Source organism: Bombus huntii, chromosome 1 (assembly GCF_024542735.1).
Source record: "Bombus huntii isolate Logan2020A chromosome 1, iyBomHunt1.1, whole genome shotgun sequence".
Taxonomy (NCBI): domain Eukaryota; kingdom Metazoa; phylum Arthropoda; class Insecta; order Hymenoptera; family Apidae; genus Bombus; species Bombus huntii.
The window spans coordinates 21627435-21651504 of NC_066238.1; the positions used below are offsets into that span (position 1 = coordinate 21627435).

At 34.5% G+C, this 24070-nt stretch overlaps 3 protein-coding genes across 4 annotated transcripts in view; 1 reads left to right on the forward strand and 2 right to left on the reverse strand.

The window, feature by feature from the left end:
• LOC126865407 (sodium-independent sulfate anion transporter-like) overlaps positions 1-18482 on the forward strand; it is a 186488-nt gene extending 168006 nt beyond the window's left edge. For both annotated transcript variants that reach the window (XM_050617874.1, XM_050617883.1), the window contains 5 exons: positions 4548-4753; positions 10621-10822; positions 11649-11876; positions 15082-15392; positions 16641-18482. In XM_050617874.1, coding sequence (XP_050473831.1) covers positions 4548-4753; positions 10621-10822; positions 11649-11876; positions 15082-15392; positions 16641-17148 — 1455 coding nt within the window. In that variant the 3' untranslated portion in view covers positions 17149-18482. The remainder of the gene's footprint in view (positions 1-4547; positions 4754-10620; positions 10823-11648; positions 11877-15081; positions 15393-16640) is intronic.
• A 185-nt stretch (positions 18483-18667) lies between these two features.
• LOC126865456 (clusterin-associated protein 1) lies at positions 18668-21109 on the reverse strand. The gene is made up of 6 exons (XM_050617955.1): positions 20925-21109; positions 20650-20846; positions 19853-20251; positions 19514-19752; positions 19261-19439; positions 18668-19055 (listed from the first exon to the last, which is right to left on the reverse strand). The coding sequence occupies exons 1-6, from the start codon at positions 20944-20946 to the stop codon at positions 18787-18789; spliced, it is 1305 nt and encodes a 434-aa protein (XP_050473912.1). The 5' UTR covers positions 20947-21109; the 3' UTR covers positions 18668-18786.
• A 305-nt stretch (positions 21110-21414) lies between these two features.
• On the reverse strand, positions 21415-22792 carry LOC126865566 (peptidyl-tRNA hydrolase ICT1, mitochondrial-like). Its single transcript, XM_050618245.1, has 3 exons — positions 22352-22792; positions 21912-22100; positions 21415-21821 (listed from the first exon to the last, which is right to left on the reverse strand). Exons 1-3 carry the CDS (start codon positions 22571-22573, stop codon positions 21561-21563), a joined length of 672 nt encoding a protein of 223 aa, XP_050474202.1. The 5' UTR covers positions 22574-22792; the 3' UTR covers positions 21415-21560.
• Positions 22793-24070: the final 1278 nt, after the last annotated feature.

The window sequence follows — 24070 nt, forward strand, 5'->3', positions numbered from 1 at the left end:
AGTTCTCTAGGATTGGAAGGAGTCGGTTCGTGAGCATCTTCTCGAATAGTTTGGACAGGGTAGGTAAAAGACTGATTGGGCGATAGGAGCAGGTTTCGTATATCGGTTTACCGGGTTTAGGGATGAGGGTAATCAATGAGATTTTCCAGGCCTTAGGATAGTGTTCCAGGCGAAGGATAGCATTAAAAATCGATGTGATGAGTGCTATCCCTTTTGTGGGAAGTTCCTTGATTGCTCTATTGCCTATTAGGTCGTGTCCTGCTGCTTTCTTGGGGTTTAGGCGACTGATTGTTTCTATAGTCTCTGCAGAGGAGAAGGGTTCGATAGGAGGGGACATTTGGAAGGGGGTGTGCAGGTATTCAGTAACGTCCGCGGCGGCTTGGGGGGAATGGGGTTTGAATACTTTTGACAAGTGTTTAGCAAACAGGTCGGCTTTTTCTATAGGGCTTCGCGCCCATCCACCTTGCGGACGGCGGATTGGTGGGATTATTTGTGGGGGGCGTGTGAGTATCCTGGAGGCCTTCCATAGTGAGTAGTTGGCGTCAGCTGTGGGGGATAAGCTGGCGAGGTATTTATGGAAACAGTCGTTTTTATAGTTTCTTAAGGTTCTGGATAGCTTTCTAGTTGCGTTGTTAAGTTTGCGTTTGTCCTCCGGTGTTCTATGGGTCTGCCATACTCTTCTTAGTCTACGTTTTTCTGCTATTTTTTTTAGTATGTATTGGGGATATTCTTGTTTGCTGTTAGATGGCTTTGTCGGTGTGGAGAGGCGGATTGCGTTTATTATGCTCGTGTTAAAGTATTCCGTGGCTGCTTCGATATCTTCCTTTGTTTTTAGTGGGGTGAAGGCTGAGGTTGAGTGTGTAAAGACTTCTCTGAAGAGCTGCCAGTTGGTGTGTTGGTTGTGAATGGAGCCATTAGGTGTATTCTCGATGATTGTTGAACTGACTGTTGCTATCACGGGAGAATGATCAGAGGAGAGATCAGCCGAGGAGTTGATCTGGACGTGTCTTGATGGGATATTTTTAGTTATGAAGAAGTCGAGAAGGTCGGGTATTTTGTTGGTGTCAGTGGGCCAGTATGTGGGTTCGTATGTGGTGAGGTAGTTGAGGTTGTTGTTTGTTATGCTGTTTAAGAGGGTTTTGCCTCTTGTTGTAACCAGTCTGCTGCCCCATTGGATGTGCTTGGCGTTATAGTCTCCTCCAACTATGAATCTATTGCCCAGGGTGTCCAGGAAGTTATCAAAGTCTTCTTTGGCGATGGAGTGTCTGGGAGGGCAGTATACTGCTGAGGTGGTGATTGAGCCATGACAGTCTTCTATTGCTACGTTTGTTGCTTGGAGGTAGTCTTTCTGGAATGATGGAAGTTCGTAGTGCTTAATACTTGCTTTGATTATTATTCCGGTGCCACCGTGGGCCTTTCCGCTGGGGTGTTGGGTATGGTAGAATTTGTAACCATTAATTTTCAGGTAGCTCTTGTCGGTGAAGTGGGTTTCCGATACGAGCATTACGTCGATTTGCTGGTGTTTTAAGAAGAGTTCTAGTTCAAGTTTGTGTTGCGCTAGACCGTTGGCGTTCCAGAGTGCTATGCGCCTTGGTTTTATTTTGAATCGGGGCGTGCTAATTTTTCCAAGATGAGTGTTAGTAGCGATAGCAAGTGATTTATTTGCTCTGATTGTTTCTCTATTAGCTTTTCAAGCCTTGAGGAGTTGTCTGTGTTAGGTGGGTTGAGGACACTGTTTTGGGGAAGGTTCCTTTGGCTGTTCGGGTTATTTTGGATGCCTTGTACTGCTTGGGCATAGGAGGTTGAGGTGGAGATGAATTTGGTAGGACTGGGTGTTTGGTTGGTTGAGGGGGTTGGGGTAGTCGTGAATTTCGGCGGGCTGGGTGTTTGGTTGGATACCTCTTTTGCTCTGAGCTTAGGGTACCTGTTCGTGTATAGTGTTTTATGTGCTGGGCAGCCTTTGTAGTTGGCAGGGTGGTCCCCTTGGCAGTGGATGCATTTCGCTGGGGTTTCCGGTGATTTGGCGCACTGGTCAGTGGAGTGAGAGCCTGCGCATTTAACGCAGCGGAAAGTATGGTTGCAGTATTTCTGCGTATGACCGTACCTTTGGCACCTTTTGCACTGCACTATTTCTTTTTTCACAAGCGGTGGTTCGAATTTTACTATTGCGTTCATTAGGCGACTGATGTTGTAGATTTCCTTATTGTTAGGCTTTTGTTTTATATCTATGAAAAATAAGGATAACGGGTCTTTCGAGACTCTATGCCTTATATTACTTACGTTGATGACTTCGTGGCCGAGTTTTGAGAGTTCGTATTTGAGTTCTTCTATATCTGCTGAGTGGTAGATGTTTCGTAGGACCACCCGGAAAGGCCTTTCCTGTTTGAGTTGGTAGGTGTGGAAGTTGGCGTTTAGGGTCCTAAGTATCTTGGTGAGTTTTCTGTAAGCTTCTGGGTTCCTCGGCAGTATTTTTACTTTATTTTTATTTATCTTTAAGTTGTAGTCCTCCTTGGAGATATCTCTCTCTAAGGACTTGATCATTGTTTGTATGTCGATGACATCATCCACAAATATTGGTGGGGGAGGGGGGATTCTCTGTGCTTGTGGGTTTGGCGGCGGGTCTGCGATTTCCATGGCGTCGTTAGTGGATTGCAATACGGCGAACCTGTTGTAGGTGTTTACTTGTATCGTTGATTGTTCGTTCCGGGTGCCGTTCATGTCTAGTTTTGATGTTTCTATTTTCCGTTTCTTTATAATACTAGCGTCGTTGGTGCGGAGAGTTCTGCTACACTTCTGCCACGGGGGAGGTAGCGCGGGGTAGTTGCGAGTCTGCTCCGGAGAGTCTGGTCGCGATTGCTGGGCCATCATCGAGCTAGTTAATTCGGAATGAACAATTAGTCGTGAGGCTGTGAGGCTAGTATTCGGGTTGGGGTTAGGTGCGTGGGATTTTCTTCTCCCTAAAGGGTAGGAAACACTTGGCTGTGTTCACTTTCGACGGTTGGGCGACACGTATTGTTTTCGGACTACACTGGGCACTAGAGACACGTCTGCACGCTTCGGCACTCCACAGCGAACAGCGACAGTAAACATTCCAATGGTCTCTGTCCCGTAGTTCGCCACACGCAAACCCTATTCTTCGAGTAAGATGATTGCCAGATGTCGATGCGTTTCCGCAGTACATGTTCAGCTAGCCCGAGGGCCCGTTATAAATCTTAAGATTTAGTCAACTAAAGTCCTTCAAACAGACAAACAGTCTTTGTCCCAACTATGGGAAAATAGAGGAGACCTATTTTTCAACGAGCGGCCTCTCCCACTGGCAACTTTCCCTCGAGGGCGGCTAGCATTTTTTTCTAACCACCGATATGGAGATTGACCAATTAGCAGCAACGCCAATTTCCCTTACTTTCTGAACGAAGGCTTTTCTCGACGAATCCGATGATCTCGTGTCCTTAGTCACACCCCACTATAGTTTTCCTCTGTGGCATCATCGGGACGGGAAAGTCATTCTCTCTCGCGATCTCATCGACGAAAAAAGTAACCCCTTACGACCAGTGAATTTTGTGAGCACGTTCATCTATCATCCCGTCGACCGCGGATTCGTTATTGAACCTAGGATCATTGTCATTAGTTTCTCGAGTACCTAACTACCACGGTTACTTGTCCGGTTCTATAATAATCGTATTTGCACTAGTCAATGTCTTCTCTATTGCATAACGACAACGTGTAACCCAAACGAAGATTCGTTTCACGCCCCTAACCCTAATTCTAATGTAAACCCGACATATATATATATATACTTTTTCGTTGATCTACATAATCTGTCCTTTTCCTTTACGTGAAGTATCCACAACACTGTTTCATTTAACACTTAACCCACTGTCAAAATTTTACTTTCCCTTCAGAGAAAGAGAGAAGCGACATATTTCTTTGTAACGTAACTATTCTTAGCTTAATTTAGCTTTATTTAGGCGAATCGGTCGTCAAAAATTACCAAGTAATAATATTCAATAATTATCACGTGGCGCAGTACCCTTCCTTGCAGCAATAAATGCTCAATAATAACAAAAACTCAATACTTGTGTAAACAGTGCTGTTAAAATAATCGACGAAACGCAACTGACACATCAATAGCAATAAAAAGTTTAACGAATCAAAGAAAAAGAAACTGTCACAAAATATCATCATAACATATTATTAACATAAGAACTATACAGTATCAACTTTTAGCGCATATATGAATTTATCGCATATAGCTAATTACATAATTAAAAATGATATAATGAAAATAAATAGATACGCACATAAAAATAAACATGTTTTCATTTCAATAAAAATCAATACTTTATTGGAAATACTTGCGTGTGCAAAATCTTAAATCCGTCAATAATAACGTACGTATTACATAATGAAACAATCTCAAAATTATGTCAAATAATAATTTATCGAAAAATAAAGATTGGAAACGTCTCTAATTCCCTTCTACGAAATAGCATCCTCGGTCAAGATATATACACAGTAGCGATTAAACGTCCTGTTGGCTTTCGCAGGCTGAAGATTACATTGGATTGAAGGGCAGCTTCGACGATCATATCGGATTATTGATGCGTGGAGAAGACGGAGGACAGAAGACCGCGATACAACCGGACCCGAGAGGTTTACCGAGCTTACCACCCAACTTGGAAGCTCGTCTACCACAACTCGATCAGAGTTTGAGGATCACGCACGCCGAATGGTTGCCAGTCACGAAGACTAAGTGTGTTCACGATTTGACAAGGCTTTTTGAATATTTATTGCAGATAATTATTCATGTTTAATGCCAATCGATTATTTTATTGTTAGTCTATAAAAATGTGCCGCTTACACTTATATTGCTTTCTATTAAATATTATTGAGGCTAAATCATTTTTCAAACCAAGTTCGTGCACGTTTAATTAATTTCTGTTAATCTCCAATTTAGGAATTTAATATTATTTTATGCGACCAGCTAGGATATTTAAATTTATTAAAATTAACTTCGGTTACTTTTTACTTTCAGAAGTCCATTTCTTTAAGCTATTGGGAAGATCAACTTTTATTAATTATTGATAACAAAAAAAAATATTTCTTTCATGTTTTTGTAAAGAACGTACGATGCACTAAAATTACTGCTAATTTTTTCGAACGTAATTAGTTAATTAACTTCTTACGCATGCCGGTTTGCAAATAATCGATAATACAAATAAACGAAATCAGTTTCCTTTTTTATTAATTGACTAATACTTTTTCATTGAAAATGATGATGGTAAAAAATAATTTATTTTATCAAAGGAGCAAGTTAAAAGCAAACAGGTTTATTTGCTTATGTTACGTATATTGTAATCTTGCGTAATTAATTATTAATAATCTTCTCCTTCAATAACAACATTTCCTGTTTTGGAAATTTTAGGTATTCGCGATGAATCGGTGAAATATAACATAGTAGATCCATTATGTCTTCATATTTTTCTTTCGTTTTTGGCCTCTCATTTGCATATAATGAAGGTTACCGTGAATTACAATATAACTTTGACGTTCCCCTTCTCGATGGAAAGTCTAATACAAGAAATTCCGCTTCAAGATTCATTGATGTTTCGCAAAATATTTTATATGTGGTATTACCACACCCCATACTTGAGCCTTTATTTAATGATATAATGTAAAAACATGTAATTATTATTTTTCCACTTTTTCACATTCTCTTTCACGTTTCTCTTAATTTAAAAAAAATTGGAAATTTTTTTATCGGAAGTAATTGTCCAGGTAGCTAAGATAAAATCTGAAAAAATCTTTGTCTTCCAATGTGTTTCAGTGTATATTATAATCAGATGACAGTTAAAGATTAAAAGTAAAAAGTAAAATATCTAAATTAAAAAATTCAAAAGGTGTAGTTTTATTCAAAAATGTACTAAAAGAAAGAAAATAATTTTCTGAATAAGGTTCATTCAATAGTGATTGAATGTAATAATAATATACAGAATGAGTTCATTCGTTGAACTCATATTATTAAAAGTAAGATTGTGACAGGCTCCTATTAGTTTAGTTTCAGTGTTTTCAAAATTTTTACGCTTTCAGACACTCTCTATTTGATTAAGTAAATTTCGGATTCACGATCATCAGATGATTGCCTTACTTCCCTTCGTTTAAAATGTCTTCGTTTAAGAAATTTATCCAAGAGAACAGAAAAAGTATTGGTGCCTTCACTTTTCGATCTGCTCATTCCAACATCTCTCAGAAACTCATCTCTTTCCTTGCCTCATTTCGTTTCGACCCAGTTGACTTGGCCCATCTCTCTCGTGTATTCTTTCAACAGGGAGTTTTCGCAGCTACTTTTAATTTCTTTTTCATATTCTACAACTCTGTCTTCCATTTCTATACATATTTTTCTTATTTGCTTTTCCTCTCTTATTAGATACCCTGGAGGGCACCTGTTTAACCTTAGTATTCATTTGATATATCTTTCCTGCACTACTTCCATCTCTTCCCTTTCCTTATAGCCTCAGATACCCGCTCCGTATATCAGAACTTTTGATCATCTCATTAAACATTAACATTCTCGCACAGAAGTCATCGGCAAATTTTCTTTCTCCGATTCTCCGGATCCGCGCCATTGCTACTGTCGCTTTTCTACACACGTCTTTTACCACTTTTTCGCTTTCTTTATACTTCCAAATCCATTTCTGCGTGTTTTCTGAACATTATGATCGTCGATTTATTCGAATTCAATTCCGGTTCCTTTCTATCAAAAAATATCTCTAGATACTTCAATATATTTTCCACTTCCTTCCGAGTTATCATCATGACTGCTGGATGATCTGCATACGCGAGGATGAATATTTTCTTCGTTCCTCCAATAGTTTTTTCTTCTTGTGTTCTTTTCAAGTAGTCGTCTATCTCCGATATAAATATTGCAAACAATAGCGAGCTTAAGCAGCAGTCTTATCTTAGGCCTTTTCTGATCCAGAACGCTCCTGTCCTTGAATTTTCCCACCTGTACTCTATTTTTTGCTTCTTTATAGATTTCTTCGATTCTTTTCGCTAACGTTAGATCCATTCTTTTACCTCTCATGTTCTGCCACAGTTTTTTCCTGTTTACCGTATCTTCAAGTTTGCTAAACATATACATAGCACGCTTCTTTTTATCTTAATTCTTTTTGCTAATGTGGTTTTCAGTATGAATATGTTGTCTATGCAGCTTCTATCTTCTCGGAATCCAACTTGTGGATCCGGCAATACTTGAAATATTTCTACTTCGATTTATTTCCTTAATCTACTTTCTAATATCGAATACAGTAAATTTGACATCCGCTGTTCATTAACGTTATCCCCCCATAATTTTTAACGTCTTTCTCACAGTAGAAAAGTCTCATCGAACCTTCAGACGATACTTCTCCTTTCCATACTTTATTGATAATTTCCTTAAATCTTTCTTTGATTTTCTCTGCTGCGAACACGCAGGCCTCGCTTTTCAATGTTCCTCCTGTTGCTTTCTTCTTTACCGAGTTTACCGATAACCACTCTCGATTTCTTCCTATTTCTCTTCAGTTCCGCTTTCTTCTTCTTTATCCACTCGTATTTTCTTTATCCATACGTATCTTCTGCTCCTACCATATGCATGAAACGATGTTTCTATTCTGATAATTCTATACTTTTCCGGGAATTTCACCTCTTTTTTTCTTTCTTGTATATACATACGTCTCTATTTCTTCCTGGTACTTAATTTCCATTACTTTTATTGTTTTCTTCTGTTCTTGTTTTCCTGCTCCTTCTGCCTTTTCTTTACGTAGCTTGCCGTGTCTTTGTTTCTCCTCTCTGTATTTGACTTCGTTTATCTTATCCTGTTTCCACATTACCGCTTTATTTATCTTTTTTCTACTAAGCCTGCATTCTTCATCCCATCATCATCCTGTTTCCTGGGTTTTATCACGCTTCTCGATCTTCTGTTTGTTGATTGCCTTTTTCATCTTCCCTGTGAGTCCGGGCATTGCTCCCTGCACTACGTCGTTTTCAAAATTTCCTTTTTTTCTTGTGCTTCCTCGTAAATCTGTATCCCTTCTTCATTCCAATTGTCTACCTCTATCTCTGTCTCCTCTTCTACCATGTCCTTAGTTCTGCAATGTCGGCTGCGATTTCTATTTCTGACGGCCGATGATCTGACCCAATTCTTGTTCTTACTTCTATCCTTTCTACTTTATTCCACGTGGCTATATTTATTATTCCCTAGTCTATTATCAAGTAGCTGTTTTCTCTGTCGAATGTCCATTCACTCGTTGTATTACCTGTTTTGTTTCCATTTATTATATCCCATTCGTTTCTTTTTCTACCATCCGCAGTAAGTGTTCTCCTTGTTTATTATCCGTCTTATCCTTGAATCGTCTTAGTTTTGTATTTTCTTGTCCATCCCAAAAGAGTTCTCCTTTCTTTTCGATTCTTGCATCGAAGTCGCTTCCAATTGAGTTATCAATTTCTATCTTCCGTCAACTCTTCTAAATCTTCTAATGATCTCCTTTCGTCAGATTTGTTATGTGCGAATTCCATCATCGTTGGATGGATCGTTCTACCTTGTTTGCGCTTTTCCGATCTGTCGCTTTATTCCTGTGAACATTCCACCTATTGCTGTCACTTCTATTTTCATTTTATCTTCTTTTGTACGCCGTGTCACCTAAACTTCTGTTAACCTATGTTCCACTTCTTCCCAATCTGTTTCTTTGAATTCTGTTTCAGGAAGGTTTACCATATCGGATTTATTTACGTAATTCCAGAAATCTTCGATCCTTTTGACAAATCCAGCCACCTGGCAGGATAATATTTACAGGTTTACTTTCTCGTGTTTTTCTTATTCTTTTGATTTGCCCTGTTACGTTTTTATATTTTCTTACCTTTCTTTATCTTTTTCTATCCGTGGTTGAATTTGTATCTCCCTAGTCGGCCTAAACGAAAGCTTTTCTTCGTCTTCTGCGTAAAATTTTTCGCCCTTTAAGTTTTCCGTCCAATTCCATTTGTTCCATTTCTTCTTATTTTCGACATTTTGCTATTTTTACTACTTTGCTTTGTATGTTTCTCTTTATCTTTGTTTTATCACTTCCTATATGCACGTATTTTCTTATCTCCCAGTTTCTTCTTATTTTCCATTATTTTGATTCTGTCTTGTCACTCTTTTGTTCTTGCTTGAATCACTCTATCATCTTCTATCTCTCTTGCTCGTACAACCTCCGCGCTAACTTCCAGTTTGCTTCTTAAAAACTCTTCTACTTCCTCTTCGAGATCCTTTCTTTCCATCCTCATGTCTATTCCTTTCATAGTTTCTGTTTTTTCTCCCTTATTTCCGTCGTAATTTCTATAGTCTTCAGCTGATTTTCCAAATTACTCAGCTTCACTCCTGTTTCCGCGATATCCCCTACTGCTGTTTCTCGCAACTCCACTAGTCGTTTCTCCATTTCTATTGCCTCCATTTCGCTAGTTTCGTTGTTAATTCCGAGCTTTCGAGAATGTTTAAGATCAATTCCGCACAGAGTACCTCGCTGTTAACCCTTTTGGGCCAACGCACCGATACAGCTGACCCTTCCACTACTATCGCGACTCGACTATTGCCCCGAGAAACTTCCAACGTTCGCGAAAATTCTTTACGTGTAAAGTCGTGATTGTACAGAAGAGCGATAAGCGGTAAGAGGTAGAGTCATAAAACAAATGACGGCTGAGCGACAGAAAATTGATCAAACCTATAAATTTATTTTCGGTCGCTCTGTCGCTATGCCGCTTAACGCTCTTTTGTATAATCACGGCCTAAATAGTCGAGACGAGAGTGTTTTTAGGTCACCTTTTTATACGTGGCTGAATTTTTTGTAAGATCCCCTATTCATCATATATTTTACTATAAAATTGAATTCAGTTCTGGCATGAGAAGTCTTGAAATTATATTTAAAAAAGTTGTTGAGTAAAGGAAACTAGAGGAAATTAGGACAGAGGAAGTAGTTACTCTTGCACATTCTCTTTATTTTTCTTTATTGCTTTCCCTGTTACACGTTTCACAATAATAAATTTCATGATAATCTTATTTCTCCCATAACATTTCACGATTCCGTGCGATAGATTGCGATATATTATAGAGTATTATGCGTAATTATACTAATTTACTGTTACATGCAGTGGCTCACGAGAGTTCTCAAACACTAGTGATTATTATCGATAAATTTTGAAACAAATCTGAAAATATGTATAGAAACTATAACAAATTTAGTGCAAATTTCGTGGAAATTATAAAAGTATTTAAATAGTCAATTATTTATTATATGAATAAGCCTTAATATTCAGTGGAACTATATTTAACAGTTATATACTTAAGATGACTGCTATTCATGCTATTCCAATTTTTTATTGAATATATTTTTATAGTAAATATTTTGTAATAACTTCTATATATATACATTTTCAGGCTGGTTTTAAATTTGATCGATATAGTCATGGCAGTCGTGTAAATTTTTTTTACAATGCTAATAAGATTTCAAAATGCTTTATACGACACATACTTTCGCGAGCCAATGTAATTGTATATAGCACGAGTTGATCTGATTCTAAAAGGATGATATTTCTTTTTTCAATTCTCAGATTCAAATTCTTTGTATACTCAGCGTACTTCGATAACAGGGTTGGTGGCACGAGCACACCAACAGGTAAAAATCAAGGAATGGTTCGCATAATAAGCGCAACAAAGACAAGAGGACCAGAGCGCGTTTGGTGTAGACTTTGGTATCGACCAAAGAACGGAGGCAACGTAACAACTTCCGTAACGGTAGCTGCTAAAGTGAAGGTGCGTTAAGCAAATGAAGAAAATGGAAAATAAACTGTAACGTCTATAACGTTGCCTTTGGAACAAGATCAATTATTACAAAACAAATAGAACAAAATATACATAGCATGGTCCGCAAATCAGTCAGCACGATATTTTTATCCCGGCTCAGATAATTCAACGAAATAATGTTTCCAGTGGAAATTTATTGGTATCGGGGGAAGAATTTACTGATGTAAAAGGAGAACAATTTTTATATTGTTTAAAGAGCGCTGTGTATTAGGTTAAACAGTAAGCTCGTTCGCTTCCTTTTGAAAGAACGCGTCAAATGTTATACTTGTATATAAAATCTATTTGATCAAAAAGTAGCTTATTTATTACATCTCTAAATCCGCCCGAATACGATCAGGAAAGTATATCGTGCTATATAAAAAATACAAAGTGACTGTCATTTTGTATTTAAAAAATGACACTTTTGAAATCTCTTTTTACATCTGTTGTTCGAAATATTTTTTGTTAAATCTGTCATAATCAGCTGAAGTATCATAAAAGTTCAAAATAAAAAGAATTGAGAAAAGCTAGAGAAATTAACTTCCATAAAAGTAAAATACCGTAGCATGCAGGTAGAAGCTGACGCTTTACGTTACTTTGCATAATATTCATCCTTTTCTTTCTTAGTGTCTCGAACCAGTTTTTACCCACCCCATATGTTGGATAAATTAGAGGCAACACACTTCGACTTGCTCGTTGCTTGTAATTTCCGTTTTCCCGGGAGAAAGCTCGTTGACGCAAGCACGCAGCATGCTCTTCGATAAAGCTAAAGTGGTTATCGTGATCGTTTTGATAGGTAATCAGAGAAAATTGGAACTTGAAGTACAGTGCCTGCTTTGTGATTTGCCCGCTACCGAAAGATTCGCCTACGTCTGATAGAGTACCGGAAACCGTGAGCGTTGTAGCCAGGCTCAAAGCAGCACCGACGAATCGTATCCTCGTACAGAATCGGCCCGAGACTAGGACGAAGGACAAGGAACTGTTGGCCGTTTGCGTGAAACCACTACATTACGATTACGACAGAGTAAGTTCGAAAGGTACATGTTGAGAATTCACTTGACCCGTTGATTGTCACGCAAATTTTGTATACTTCAGTCTTGCAGACGCCATACAGCGAAATACGCTACATCAGAAAATTTGGCAACTTCTTCTAACAATGTTATCGAAATCGTTCTGATTGTTGAAAATTTGTTAGCTCATGGAATTTATTTTAATCATTCTGAAAGATTTAGTAACGTAAACCAATTATAACCAGCGTTACGATCAACGTGTTCAAACTGTGATGATTTCCGTGCTGAGTTATGTTTGAGACTTGCAATAATTTGCAACTTTACCAAGGGAACCCTTAGTTTTCTAATCGAAAACCTTCAAACCGAATTCAAGGAATAAAACGACTGCAGCTTAACATAATTCGGCTTAAGTGATTTGTGCGTAAGAAAGGCTTACAATTGGGGTAGAATTATAGTGAGTAGTGAGATGTGTGTTCTGACGACGATCTAAAAATAAAGTATGAATTTACATGAATATCCACAATCTATTCGTAAGAATCTATTTATTTCTTTATTTGTTCTTTTATCTGTTTATTTGTATTCGAATGATAGTTTAATCAGAATAAGTATCTACTGCAACTACAGCTATGGACGGTACATAGTATAAATACAAAGTGACAGGTACCAAAGAGAAGCTAAAGGATCAAAGTCGCAATAAAGCCTACTCGTGCAATACGTTCATTCTTCTCAATCCTCAAATCTTTGTTTAAAAGTCAATAAAGAGAAATTAATTCTAGTCGATTTCAGTTGTTGGAAATATGAATATGATATAATTTATTTCTAATAGGAATGGTAAAGAATATAAGACCCACAAATACAGGAATGGTTATATCCAAGATACTAGAAATCCCAGTGACAAATCAAATCATCTCCCACGGTTAACGAGTTAACCTACTGGACCAGTCTATGCAGTCTGCCTTATGCAAATGACAAGATCGTTTCATCGAACGAGACTCTATCGTAATCTGACTGTTTAACTTTTACTTGAAGAGCTGCCTTCTTTATTTCGTTGTAGATGGTAATTACTCTCTATTAGAAGTTGATGGCGTCGAGTCACGACAAAAGCGTGCTTAGCCGATAGAATATAGACGTATGAATTAAGCCTATCGTTCACTTAACTAACAACTTATGTATTGGGCTAGCAGTAATTGTCGCACACCTAAAGTATTTTAATACGACTTTTGGAAAATTTAGATTAATTAATAATATAATAATAAATGATATAATAGTAAATAATAGTAATCTAGATTTTCAAAAAATCGATTGATCGATCGGTATTTTATGTCCTGCGATCCAATATACATAGAATGATGTACGAAAGCTCTTGATCAGATAGATTCTTCGTTTCATAATCTAAAAACGATATTTTAACGTTCTATCTGTATACTGGATCGTTTTCGATCGGTAATTTCAAGTAGTTTCTTATTTTATTTATATCTTTGTTTAAATTTTGCTTTGCTTAAAGAAATTAAAGTAACAAACAATAAAAACTGTTGAATGATATTCTGGAAACTTGAAAAAGGTAGGTAGCGTTCAAATATTTTCGTGAGCCAGTGCATACATACATGTATAACAGTGCACTAATGTATAATATGTTAAAACTTGTTTAAATATCACTGTTAGAATATAATTGAAAAATCTGTCTGGCCGAAAATCTTTTCACAGTATTGTGCGCATGGAAAATAAAAAAGAAATAAAAAATTTGCTCAGACTACGAGAGTAGCTAAAGTGATAAAATTGGTGAAATTATTGTTATATTACATTATATTTTATTTTTATCATTAAATTTTAATTGTCGAATACTCATGAATGCAGGTATACTAGATATTGAAAGAACGTCTACGCATGTGAATCCCTAACTGATAACAATAAAAATAATAGAAGAAGGTGATACTGAATACATAAGAGTGTGTAATTAAGAATCGATATCTATTATCTTTTCATTATCATATGGATAGTACAATTCGGCTGCCAGCTATAGAATAACTACTTCATTGCCATAATGCGAGCACACAATCGGTATATGTACATAATCGTTACCTGATAAATAAAATATTCATGTCGAGAATGCTGCCACTGTCGAGGCGATAGAAAGCAAGATAGTATACTGTTAAATTTGTTCAGATTAGTCAGATTACCTTATTCAAACGATTTAAATTTAACCAACTTTAAACCAGTTTACCGATGTAAATCCATTATCTGCTTGATTTGAAATATCCTTTTAGGTTTCTACGTTGATTCTTATTAATCAAATCTTTCGATTTCGAATCACCTGCATTCAAGTATGTAAATACCATTTGCCAATGTGAACCTGTTATTTTGCTCGACTAAGATACTTTACAACGTGCGGGTAAAATTAAACACACCTTAACTATTCTTTAACATGAAAAGAACAATAGTTGCTAAATAATATAATATTTTCTCTAATTACGTGCTTGTTGATATTGGCTCCTCAAATCGAGTCCACTCTAATGGTATACTTATACTATTTTAGCTATTCGTTTTTCAATAGATACTCAAACAAAGTCAGCTTATTTGAATGCAAAGGATTTCACATTAACGCATTTACGTGTTCATTAATATAGTAACTTAGAGCAAAGTGTTCACTATAGATCATTTAGTCCTTATGCGTTTGTATAATATATTTAATAATACAGTATAAGTTTAATACAAATCCGTATCTGGTATTATCTTATTTTACAAAACGTGTCGGTTACATGCTCGTTTATTAGGTTGTGTAGGTTAAAGTTAAATCTAAATTAATCTTCACTGTATATATTACGCTGGTAGCAAATGTGTTAAGGAACTTGACACACACTCATACGAACGCAATTTTGAAGTCAAACAACTTCATCAATCTTAATCAGAATTCGTAAATGTACGAGTAGGTTTCTGGACAGTTATCTATTATAAAGTAAATCTTGCATGAAATTTCAAATGCTTTTAGAGTTTACAGCGCTTAATAGAAACGGTGAATTCATTTATATTTAAACTACATATAGCAATATGTAAATTGTAAATATACAGGGTTTAACTGAATGAGATGTACAAGCATTCATGTGGACAATAACTGAATTTTACGATGATTAAATTAAAGTAAAGAAAAGAAATAAATAAGTAGAAAAAACATGTTACTTTTAGTCGTGACAGTAAAAATGTTAATGAGTGCAAATTTTCTAGGTGTTACAGCTAATAGAGTTCATTGAGTTATATAGACTGCTTGGCGCTAGCCATGTGACTCTATACAACGACACGGTTGGCACGGAGGCTGGATGTGCTCTTAAGTACTACGAAGCTAAAGGTCTCGTGACCGTGTTACCTTGGCATCATTTGGACATGATTTCGCAGCGAGAAATTCGCACGGAGGGACTGTTCGCTGCCCTGAACGATTGCCTTTATCGATCTATGTACAAATACGAATATGTAGCGTTGGTGGACCTCGACGAGTTCATTATACCGAGGCACAACGACACGATCATTGATCTCATTAGGTGAAAATTTGTTAATTTGTTATAATTAAACTTGTGGTTATTTAATTTCTTTATACGTAATGTGTGAATGTGCCAGATGTTTAAAACTAAAATACTAAAATTTTGAACAATGATTAATTAACATACGATCGGAATTAAATGTAATTTTATACAACTAACTGCGTTCTTCTGGTCAGTTTCGACTCAACTATATGTTTCTAAAGAGTATCTCAAACTCAAACAAGACATGAAAAAGTTTTGATTAGTATGCATGATCTTTTGTTACAGCATCATATTACATATTTTCTTCGTCCCTTACAGATACTTTTTAGAATAAAATTGAAACACATATAAAACTTTTTAAATAAACTAAATTAAACTTAAATGGAGAAATCTAAGAGGGAAATATTTAATTACAAAAAAAAATAGTTATTAATATAAAAACAGATTGATGTAAAGATTCGTTTTTCACTTTCATAAAAAATATTGTGTGTGTGTTTCTGCCATTCAAACACAATATTCACATCTGTAAATTATGACTCGTATGAAATATGTAGGAATATTTGCATTGAAAAAAAAACACTCTGTTTCAGGGAAATTAAAGCATTAAAATTATTACAAGACAAAGTTCTTCAAACTCTCAGATCATATTGATTTTAATGAAATATGCAGATAAATTAATAACCGACAGCACTATATAACGGCCTTTATATTACAACCAAATATATCTATAATATTTTCAATATTTTATTTTACAGTAGTTTTACGATATTTTCTGATACAAAGTCTTATACACGACTCATCGATATCCGTGTACCCCGATTTAGAGACGAGAGATTATTGCTCTATATATTTGTCATAATAATCTAATTGACTCAATTGCTTTTTTTAATAATATGGAGATACTTCAAACATATCAAATTCAAATTTATATGTATAAATTTTATCCTAGATACGTACATTATAATATTGTATATGTACATATTTTATATAAAATTCATGTAATTTACTCATTAGTTGACATTCTTTTGCAATCTTAAATGACGTCATTATTTAATGTTTACATTTTATGTTTCTACTAACTGCAATAAGTATTTTAATATATTAAAAAATGTAAATGTAATATATTAAAAAATGATACTTTAGCGACATTGTTATATATAGGCATATAAAGCAATAATTTCTCGAATATCATGGTATTCGAATATCGATAAGAATCACTATATTTTTCAATTAATATAAAAATAAAATAAAAATGTTATATTTTAGATGGATGAGCAGTCGTACAAATACAAAATCCACCGGAGCGTATTCTTTTCAAAACGCATTCTTCTATCTGCAGTGGGTGGACGATCCTTTCGTGATGGCCAGTCGAACTCCCATAGAGGCAGGTTTGATTACTCTGAAGAAAACCAGACGTAGAACAAAACTGCATCCGCACAAGCAACGCTCGAAGTATATTTGCAAGCCGCAAGACATTGTGGAAGCTGGTAATCATTTTGTCTGGGAATTTATTCCGGGGCATGGAACTTTGAACGTTCCATCGGACGCCGCAATTTTGCATCATTATCGGGTCTGCGAATTCGGCGGTGATGATTGTATAAAGACTCAATCGGTAGTCGATAGAACGGCCTACAAGTACAAGGATAGACTGGCCGAAAACGTTGGCAAAATCTGGACAGACCTAAGCACCGATTGTTCGTTACCAAAGTTAGAACCAGTGCCGGCGATGACGCCGCGGATAAAAGCAAGCCCCGTGTTAAAATCGGTCAGGTAGCGAAAGACTATTATCGATACTCTTTGGGATATTAGTAATTTTACTGGTACCCCAAAGGTAGCAAGAACCTATTTCTATAACTACGGTGGCCCGTAGTTTTCCTCCAGCGAAATCCAGTTTCGACTGAGAGAAGAGAATTGCAGAGAAATTCGGGATTTATGGAGTACCATAACACGTTTTTTCTACCTTTCGCGGTCCACGCCTGATAAATCTCGTTTTGGAAACACGGAGAACGGTGCCTGTTTAACAATGAGCCAAATGATGAAATGAAGTGTGGTAGCCGGTAGCATTCTGAAAGGCGCGATGCTCATTCGAAAGCTGACGAATAATATTTTTCTACGTGAGGAAGACTCATGATCGATCGGGAAAATACTTACATGACGAATGACTTTCCCGAGCGATCCTGTATCTCTTACGCTATGGTGCTTCTTTCACGATTTTATACGGTATTATATTTATGTACGAGTTTCCTTTTCGTTCGAACGAAGCCGAGCTGCATGAAACCGACTACCTACATAGTAATAGGAATGTAGAAGTTACCAAGCAGGGCCTATGTTTACGGTCTACATTATCGGCTATAATGTAAGATATCTGATATTACATTGTTGTCTTGTTGATACGTTTCTCTTTCCTTTTTTTGACACCTATAAATCCGCACAACGTATAAAGAAAAACGTACGCATATCCATAGGATCAATACTTATAGTCGTAGTTTATGTATGTATAATATGTATCTAGAACATCTAGTATTTAATCTGATAGTAAACGCGTAGAATGCGAAATGTTTTTAAAATGCCGTTTAAACATAGTCGATTTATATCCGATCGGTTATTGACACTACGAAGAACGTTTCAGTTCTAGGAAGAATTCGTCCGTCTTTTATCATGGATTAATATTAGTTGCGTTTTATTAGTTGCGTTTTACAATTTTATTTGTTGTCGAACTGCCTCGTGAATAGTTTTTATCAGCCCTTTAAAGTGATTTCAGGAAACGTTGTTACATAATAGGAGCTACATTTCAAGAAAAATGTGATTATTAATTGTGCTCAGAATGGATGTAACAAAGGAGGAAGTATTACGGTCAGCTAGAGATAAGAGACTACAGATTTGAGCGTTATGACAATGAATATTGCAAACTGTTTCTATTTCTTTCATAATGTCACATTTTTTACGCGCACATACATTTATGTATATATGTGTATACACTGAAGTGTACATACATTTACGTACACAACATGTAGGATAGGTGAATACGTACATGTGATCGGTGCTAAGCCACAATCAACATGCCGTTTGATCATGTTGAGAAAGTTAATAAATATTATACGACGACAATATGTATTTTGATTCCCTTGAAAATATATTTCGTAAATATAAGTCTGGAGTACATGTACAATTATAGGAATAATTGAATTTCAAATTATTTAACACGCGTATGTCATATATATACAATAATTGTGTATATATATATATATCTTAAGTATTTTTTACCACCGTCAAAATTATTCGATCACGACGACTAATAATATATTACCTTTTATTGACACCTATTTACAGTTATTGTAAAAATATGCGTATAGAGATCGATAATTACATGGACGGTATATTTTGAAATTTTTGTAATTGTTTTTTGTAATCGTTAAAAATCCTCATCCGAATGATCTAGCTTACTAACGGCTCGTTTTTCTTGTCCAACCTTTAAATCAAAATTCCCAATTTCTGGTCCTCCTACAGAGTCTAGAATATCATCATCATCATCGTCATCGAGATCACCATCGATTAACAAGTCACTGTCACTATCTAGCGAGCCACCACTGTCATTTGATTCTTGAATAGTTCCTCTCTGACGTCCAGACATACTTCCATAAATACGACGCTGTGATATTTGTGTTCTTGATGATCGACCAGCTATTGTATTATAAACATGTTTTAATAGCTATTATATTAATTTTGTTAAAGTTATTACATATTATAACAAGCTCTTAAAAATGTTGAGAAGTTTTAATAGTTATTATACATGTTTTAATAGCTATTATATTAATTTTGTTAAAGTTATTACATATTATAACAAGCTCTTAAAAATGTTGAGAAGAAAACTGCACTATATTTTTACCTGATTTCAATCGACTACTTGGTGTTGTTTTCTCGGTATTTTGTTTTTCTGTATCAGCGAGAGGAGGCGGAGGCTCTTGAAGATTAATAGGTAATATGGAATCATTTCCTTCCATTATACTTTCAAAGTTAGCGTCTTCTGACCTCATTTTTTCTAATTGTTTCCGTGTTGCTTCTTGCCTATTATGAGTTGGAAAACATTATATTATGTTTTCTGCATAGTAAGTATTAATTTTTATTATTTATGTATGTACCGTCTTTCAAATCTTTCTTGTTCTGTCTTAGCTGCATCTTCATACAGATGCTCAAGATATGCAAGATAACGAAATTTTTGAATGTAATCGTTATATAAAACTCTTAATTCAACTTCAAGTTTCTCAAATTCCTCCATGAAAGCTGGGCGTACCTTTCTTAATGTTTGCAATCTCTTTTGGTTTCTATCAAGCTCTGCACGTCGTCTTTCGATTCTTGTATCCAAACTTTGCTCTGTATCCTTTAATCATTACAGAAATTATAACAGAACATTTAGAGATTAGAGAAATTACTAAAGAATATTTTAACGTTCCAAGAATAAAATGACAACGTGGTAATACCTTAACGTTCTCAATTTGTTTTTTGGTATCATCAATTTCTTTATGTACATTTTCTATAACACTTTTCAAGGCCATCTCAATTTCTGTGATGTCAAATTGTCTAGCAACTTTTGAATTACGAATCTCTCTGAGATCAACTTCACGACCTAATAAGTCAAAAAGTGATGCACCAGTAACAGTCAACTGACTGGCTAACTGCCTAGTTGATTTCAATTCATTTACTTTATTGGAAATGTCAAAACTAACTGTACTAAAATTATCATCAGACATTATACTGTTATTAATACTATTATTTTGTGCATCATATAGTAATGTGGCTACTTTTAGTAACTCTTTTACAGCATAACCATCAGCTTGGTATAATTTTTTTGTATTTAATTTGACATTTGTTTTTAAAGCCTGTATTAAAATCATTTGACAATGATAAATTTCAGTATAAAAATATAAAAACAACATAGTATAAACAGCACAATATTAATTCATTAAAAAATACTAATATTATAATACTAAATATATTATAATACTTATATTATAATACTAAAAAATATTAATTTGCTATTTTTATTTTTTTATAATTTCGTTAATAAGACGTTGATACTTCCGGAGAAACTTAAAATTAAAATTACAAACTAAATTAAGTATCTTTTCTATGCATGCTTAAAAATTAAATAATAATGAAGAAATAAACATAGATGTCAAAAATATAAATTATAAAATTCAATGAAACATTTTATTTTCATATAAAACTAAATATCAAATATAAAACAAAAAAAATTGAAAACTGCATGTTTTATTACCATAAATTCAGCAACTGCACGTATTAATGAAATACGCTCTTCTTCGGTATTATGCTCGCTAGATACATCCGCATGTGGGTCAAATCTTTTGAGTAGCCAAACAAGAATTTCAGCAACCAGTGGAAAATTTGGCAGTCGAAAATTTCCAACAGAAATTAATCTAGGATAACCAAGGACTCGCATCATTTCTGTAAAATCTATCAAAAAAATAAATATAATTATCGTAGAAGCATACGTTATATTGTAACATCTATTTAAAAAAGGTTGTTATGTACTTCTCAAGTCACGAAATGACATTTTTCTTCGAAAGGCAAGTTTTAAATAAATCTCAATACTTTTCGTCCACTTTCCACGTTATGTTTTGATTTACGTTGAGCACGTTGTCAAGGAAACAGAGTTTCATACATTGTATATGTAAGTGTATTATTTTTCTTTGAATCATAGGCTCAAAAGAAGGCCTTTGAAAATATTACTCGAAATTTTGATTCATACATGTTTTCTACTTCTGTTGTAACCAATACATATCAAATTAAAAAATTTAATTGAAATTATAGTAACTAAATCGTAATATATCAATTTTTTAAAAGAATTCCAAGTTTATGTAATGTAATACTTATTTACATATGTACATACGAATAATGGTACATATTGGCATTCAGTATTTACATCAGAATGACAATTATTAATTAATTGAATTGTTTTTTTCTAATGTCGATTAAATATAGATTTAAAGAAATTAATAAAAATTAATAAAAGTCAAATTAATAAAAATTAAGAAAGCCACCATCTAATATTCAAAATCATTACTGTTACAATAATACGTACATATATTTTATGATTACACATTTTGTATCATATCTCATTTATTGAAAAGTATATTGTTCTATGTACAATATATAACATAAAGAAGATTAAAAGTCCATAGTAGGAGCTCCTCTAGATTGTTTGATTTCAGAACGTCTTCGTTTTTCAAAAAGCCTTTGTCTTGCTGCTCGAAGATGCTGTTTTCTTTTCATTTCCAAAGTTTCAGGAGGTATTTCTGATGGTGGTTTTGCCACTTCCCATATTATTTCTCTCAATTTTTGAAGAGCATCAGCTAAATTTAATTGTTGAGATCTTGTTAACTCTGACTTGATTATTAAGTAACCCTCTTTAGATAATTTATTTTTATACTGTAATGATATCATTATTTAAAACCTTTCTTATGTGAAATTAATACTTATAGCTGTAAAATTTGTTTGTAGTTGTGAAAAATTACAAACCTGTTCCAATAATTTATTTCTAATACTCTCTGCTAGCCACGTAGCACTTTCTACATGCAACCTTAGATCTACTTTACTATTTGTGCGATTTACATGCTGTCCTCCAGCACCGCTGCTACGACTATAGGTGATATCAAGTTCTTTAATTGGTATATAGCCATCAAATTTAGCATTTGGATCATCAGGAACCTGAGAATGTTATGCAATTATACAGTAGAAATAATTCTTAATCATAAGCCTTTATATTTCATAATGTATAAGATAATTTTTAAAAATTGTTCAGTTAAAGATACATGTTAATTTTATTTTAAACATAAATATAGAAAATATTCCAAACAAGGATTTGAATAAATAATTAAGACATTTCGTACGTGAAATCAACAAAATAAAATGTACAAAATAGTAGATTCTAGTACGTTAATAAATTATAATAAACTTACAAAGGTTGGCGTGAACAGTTTTAAATTGCTTGTGGGATATAGCTTATCAAGAGAAAAAGCACTTTTGTAAGCAAGGGCTCTTCCAAGAATACAAAATTGATTATGCATTATATCTGTCTTAAAAATTCGAGTCCACTGTCTGCTGACAATATTCATTTTGTCGTTTCTTTGAATTTTTAAATCATAACATAACCTATACCGCGGTAATAACAAACGTATCATCTGAAGATTGCTACTAGCACTACAAGTTCCAGAATCGATTCTCACAAAAATTCTTTGTAATATTGTGATATTTCGATTTCAATATATGTTAAGTAATCAGTAAAAGATGCTCTGTTTTGTGCCTATTAACGCAATATTGATTTGATTTATTATAAAAAGTGCATGATATATTAGTGGTTAGTGTCCTGTTTATGCTGATTACAATAAAGCACGTGGTAAGATATTTTAAGTAAGCAACGCCAGTAAGTTTTTCAATGCCTCAGTACTTTTTATAAGTTAAAATCAATTCACTTTATTTCAGTTCTCAATATCATGCTTCAAATGTCCTCGCATCAATAGGATAATCAGGAATGACTAATTTAAAATAATTTAATAATATGCTAAAAACTTATTACAATCTCTTGTATATATGTACACATGTATTGTAAGTATATATACATAAGTATTAATATACAAGGTAAAACTATAAAATTTTACGTAAAATAGAAATCAATTGAGAGAAACAGAAACCAATAGCAACTAACAAATAATAATGAGTAAATCGACGAATTTCGAAATTTGAACAACTCTGTCTCTATGCTTTTGCAGCCTATATTATCACATGGCACTGTTACATTTAAATATTACTTTAGCTAAGACAGTTTGAAGCTCCCTGGACAGATCTGTGTCCAAAGGAAAAAGATTTCCGACATTTCGCCAGCATTGTAGCTGGCTTCAGGATATCGCGCTAATACTTGGAAGATGAAGTAGTATTAAATGTATACATTATTATTAAAGTATTATTAGTAGTATTAAAAGTAGTACCAAACGTAATGTGAATTGCGATAGGAAAGGGACAATTAATATATGAATTAAGGCCTCTCTGATTTTGTTAAGAAACACTCTTGCTTTCGAAAAATGAAAGTAATTTCAATTACCAAGTGTTCACCATTATTCATTTTTTAAACATCTCAATTAGGCATTATTCTTTTCCTAGGTTGTAAAATTGTTGGAATAACAAACTTTTTTTTAAGGTAAAATCTCTCTCGCAATTTTTGTTCATAAGGTTCTAGTTTTAAGATTAGTTAGTAATCTTCAAAAAGAAAAACCTCGAAAGTAATGTTTCCAAAACTATAATTTCTGCAACATATTAAATATTGAATAAGTATATTCCAAGAAAATCCCTACAAAACCCATTTTATTCATTCAATGCGTATAAAATTCAACAAGCACTTTTAAACTCACAATACTATCAGATAACGATACCAATAGCTGCCATCGTACAATCATTCTCAATAATATTTAAACTTTGTGACACAGTCGTTTAATTTTTAAATTGTTCACCTTCCGAATAACGAGTCCACTTATGCGCACAGTCAGAAATGTGGCAAAATTTCACTGGTTAGCAGAGTTCATGGTGATTCAATCGAACTAATTCTTGAAAAAATTGATGATAAAAGTTTATTCGTGACTATGTATGAGTCGATACTGCTGACAGCATTGACACGAAATTGCAAT

What these genes read in the sequence shown, in the direction of transcription:
- LOC126865566 (XM_050618245.1), bottom strand. Translation starts at nt 22,573, where the DNA reads ATGATACGTTTGTTATTACCGCGGTATAGGTTATGTTATGATTTAAAA. An exon ending in AACTGTTCACGCCAACCTTT is followed by an intron (nt 22,101 to 22,351) that starts GTAAGTTTATTA and finishes TAACATTCTCAG; the next exon opens with GTTCCTGATGATCCAAATGC. An exon ending in GAAATAAATTATTGGAACAG is followed by an intron (nt 21,822 to 21,911) that starts GTTTGTAATTTT and finishes ATATCATTACAG; the next exon opens with TATAAAAATAAATTATCTAA.
- LOC126865456 (XM_050617955.1), bottom strand. Translation starts at nt 20,946, where the DNA reads ATGTCATTTCGTGACTTGAGAA. An exon ending in GTGCAGTTGCTGAATTTATG is followed by an intron (nt 20,252 to 20,649) that starts GTAATAAAACAT and finishes ATTTTAATACAG; the next exon opens with GCTTTAAAAACAAATGTCAA. An exon ending in AAGTAGTCGATTGAAATCAG is followed by an intron (nt 19,056 to 19,260) that starts GTAAAAATATAG and finishes ATAATACAATAG; the next exon opens with CTGGTCGATCATCAAGAACA.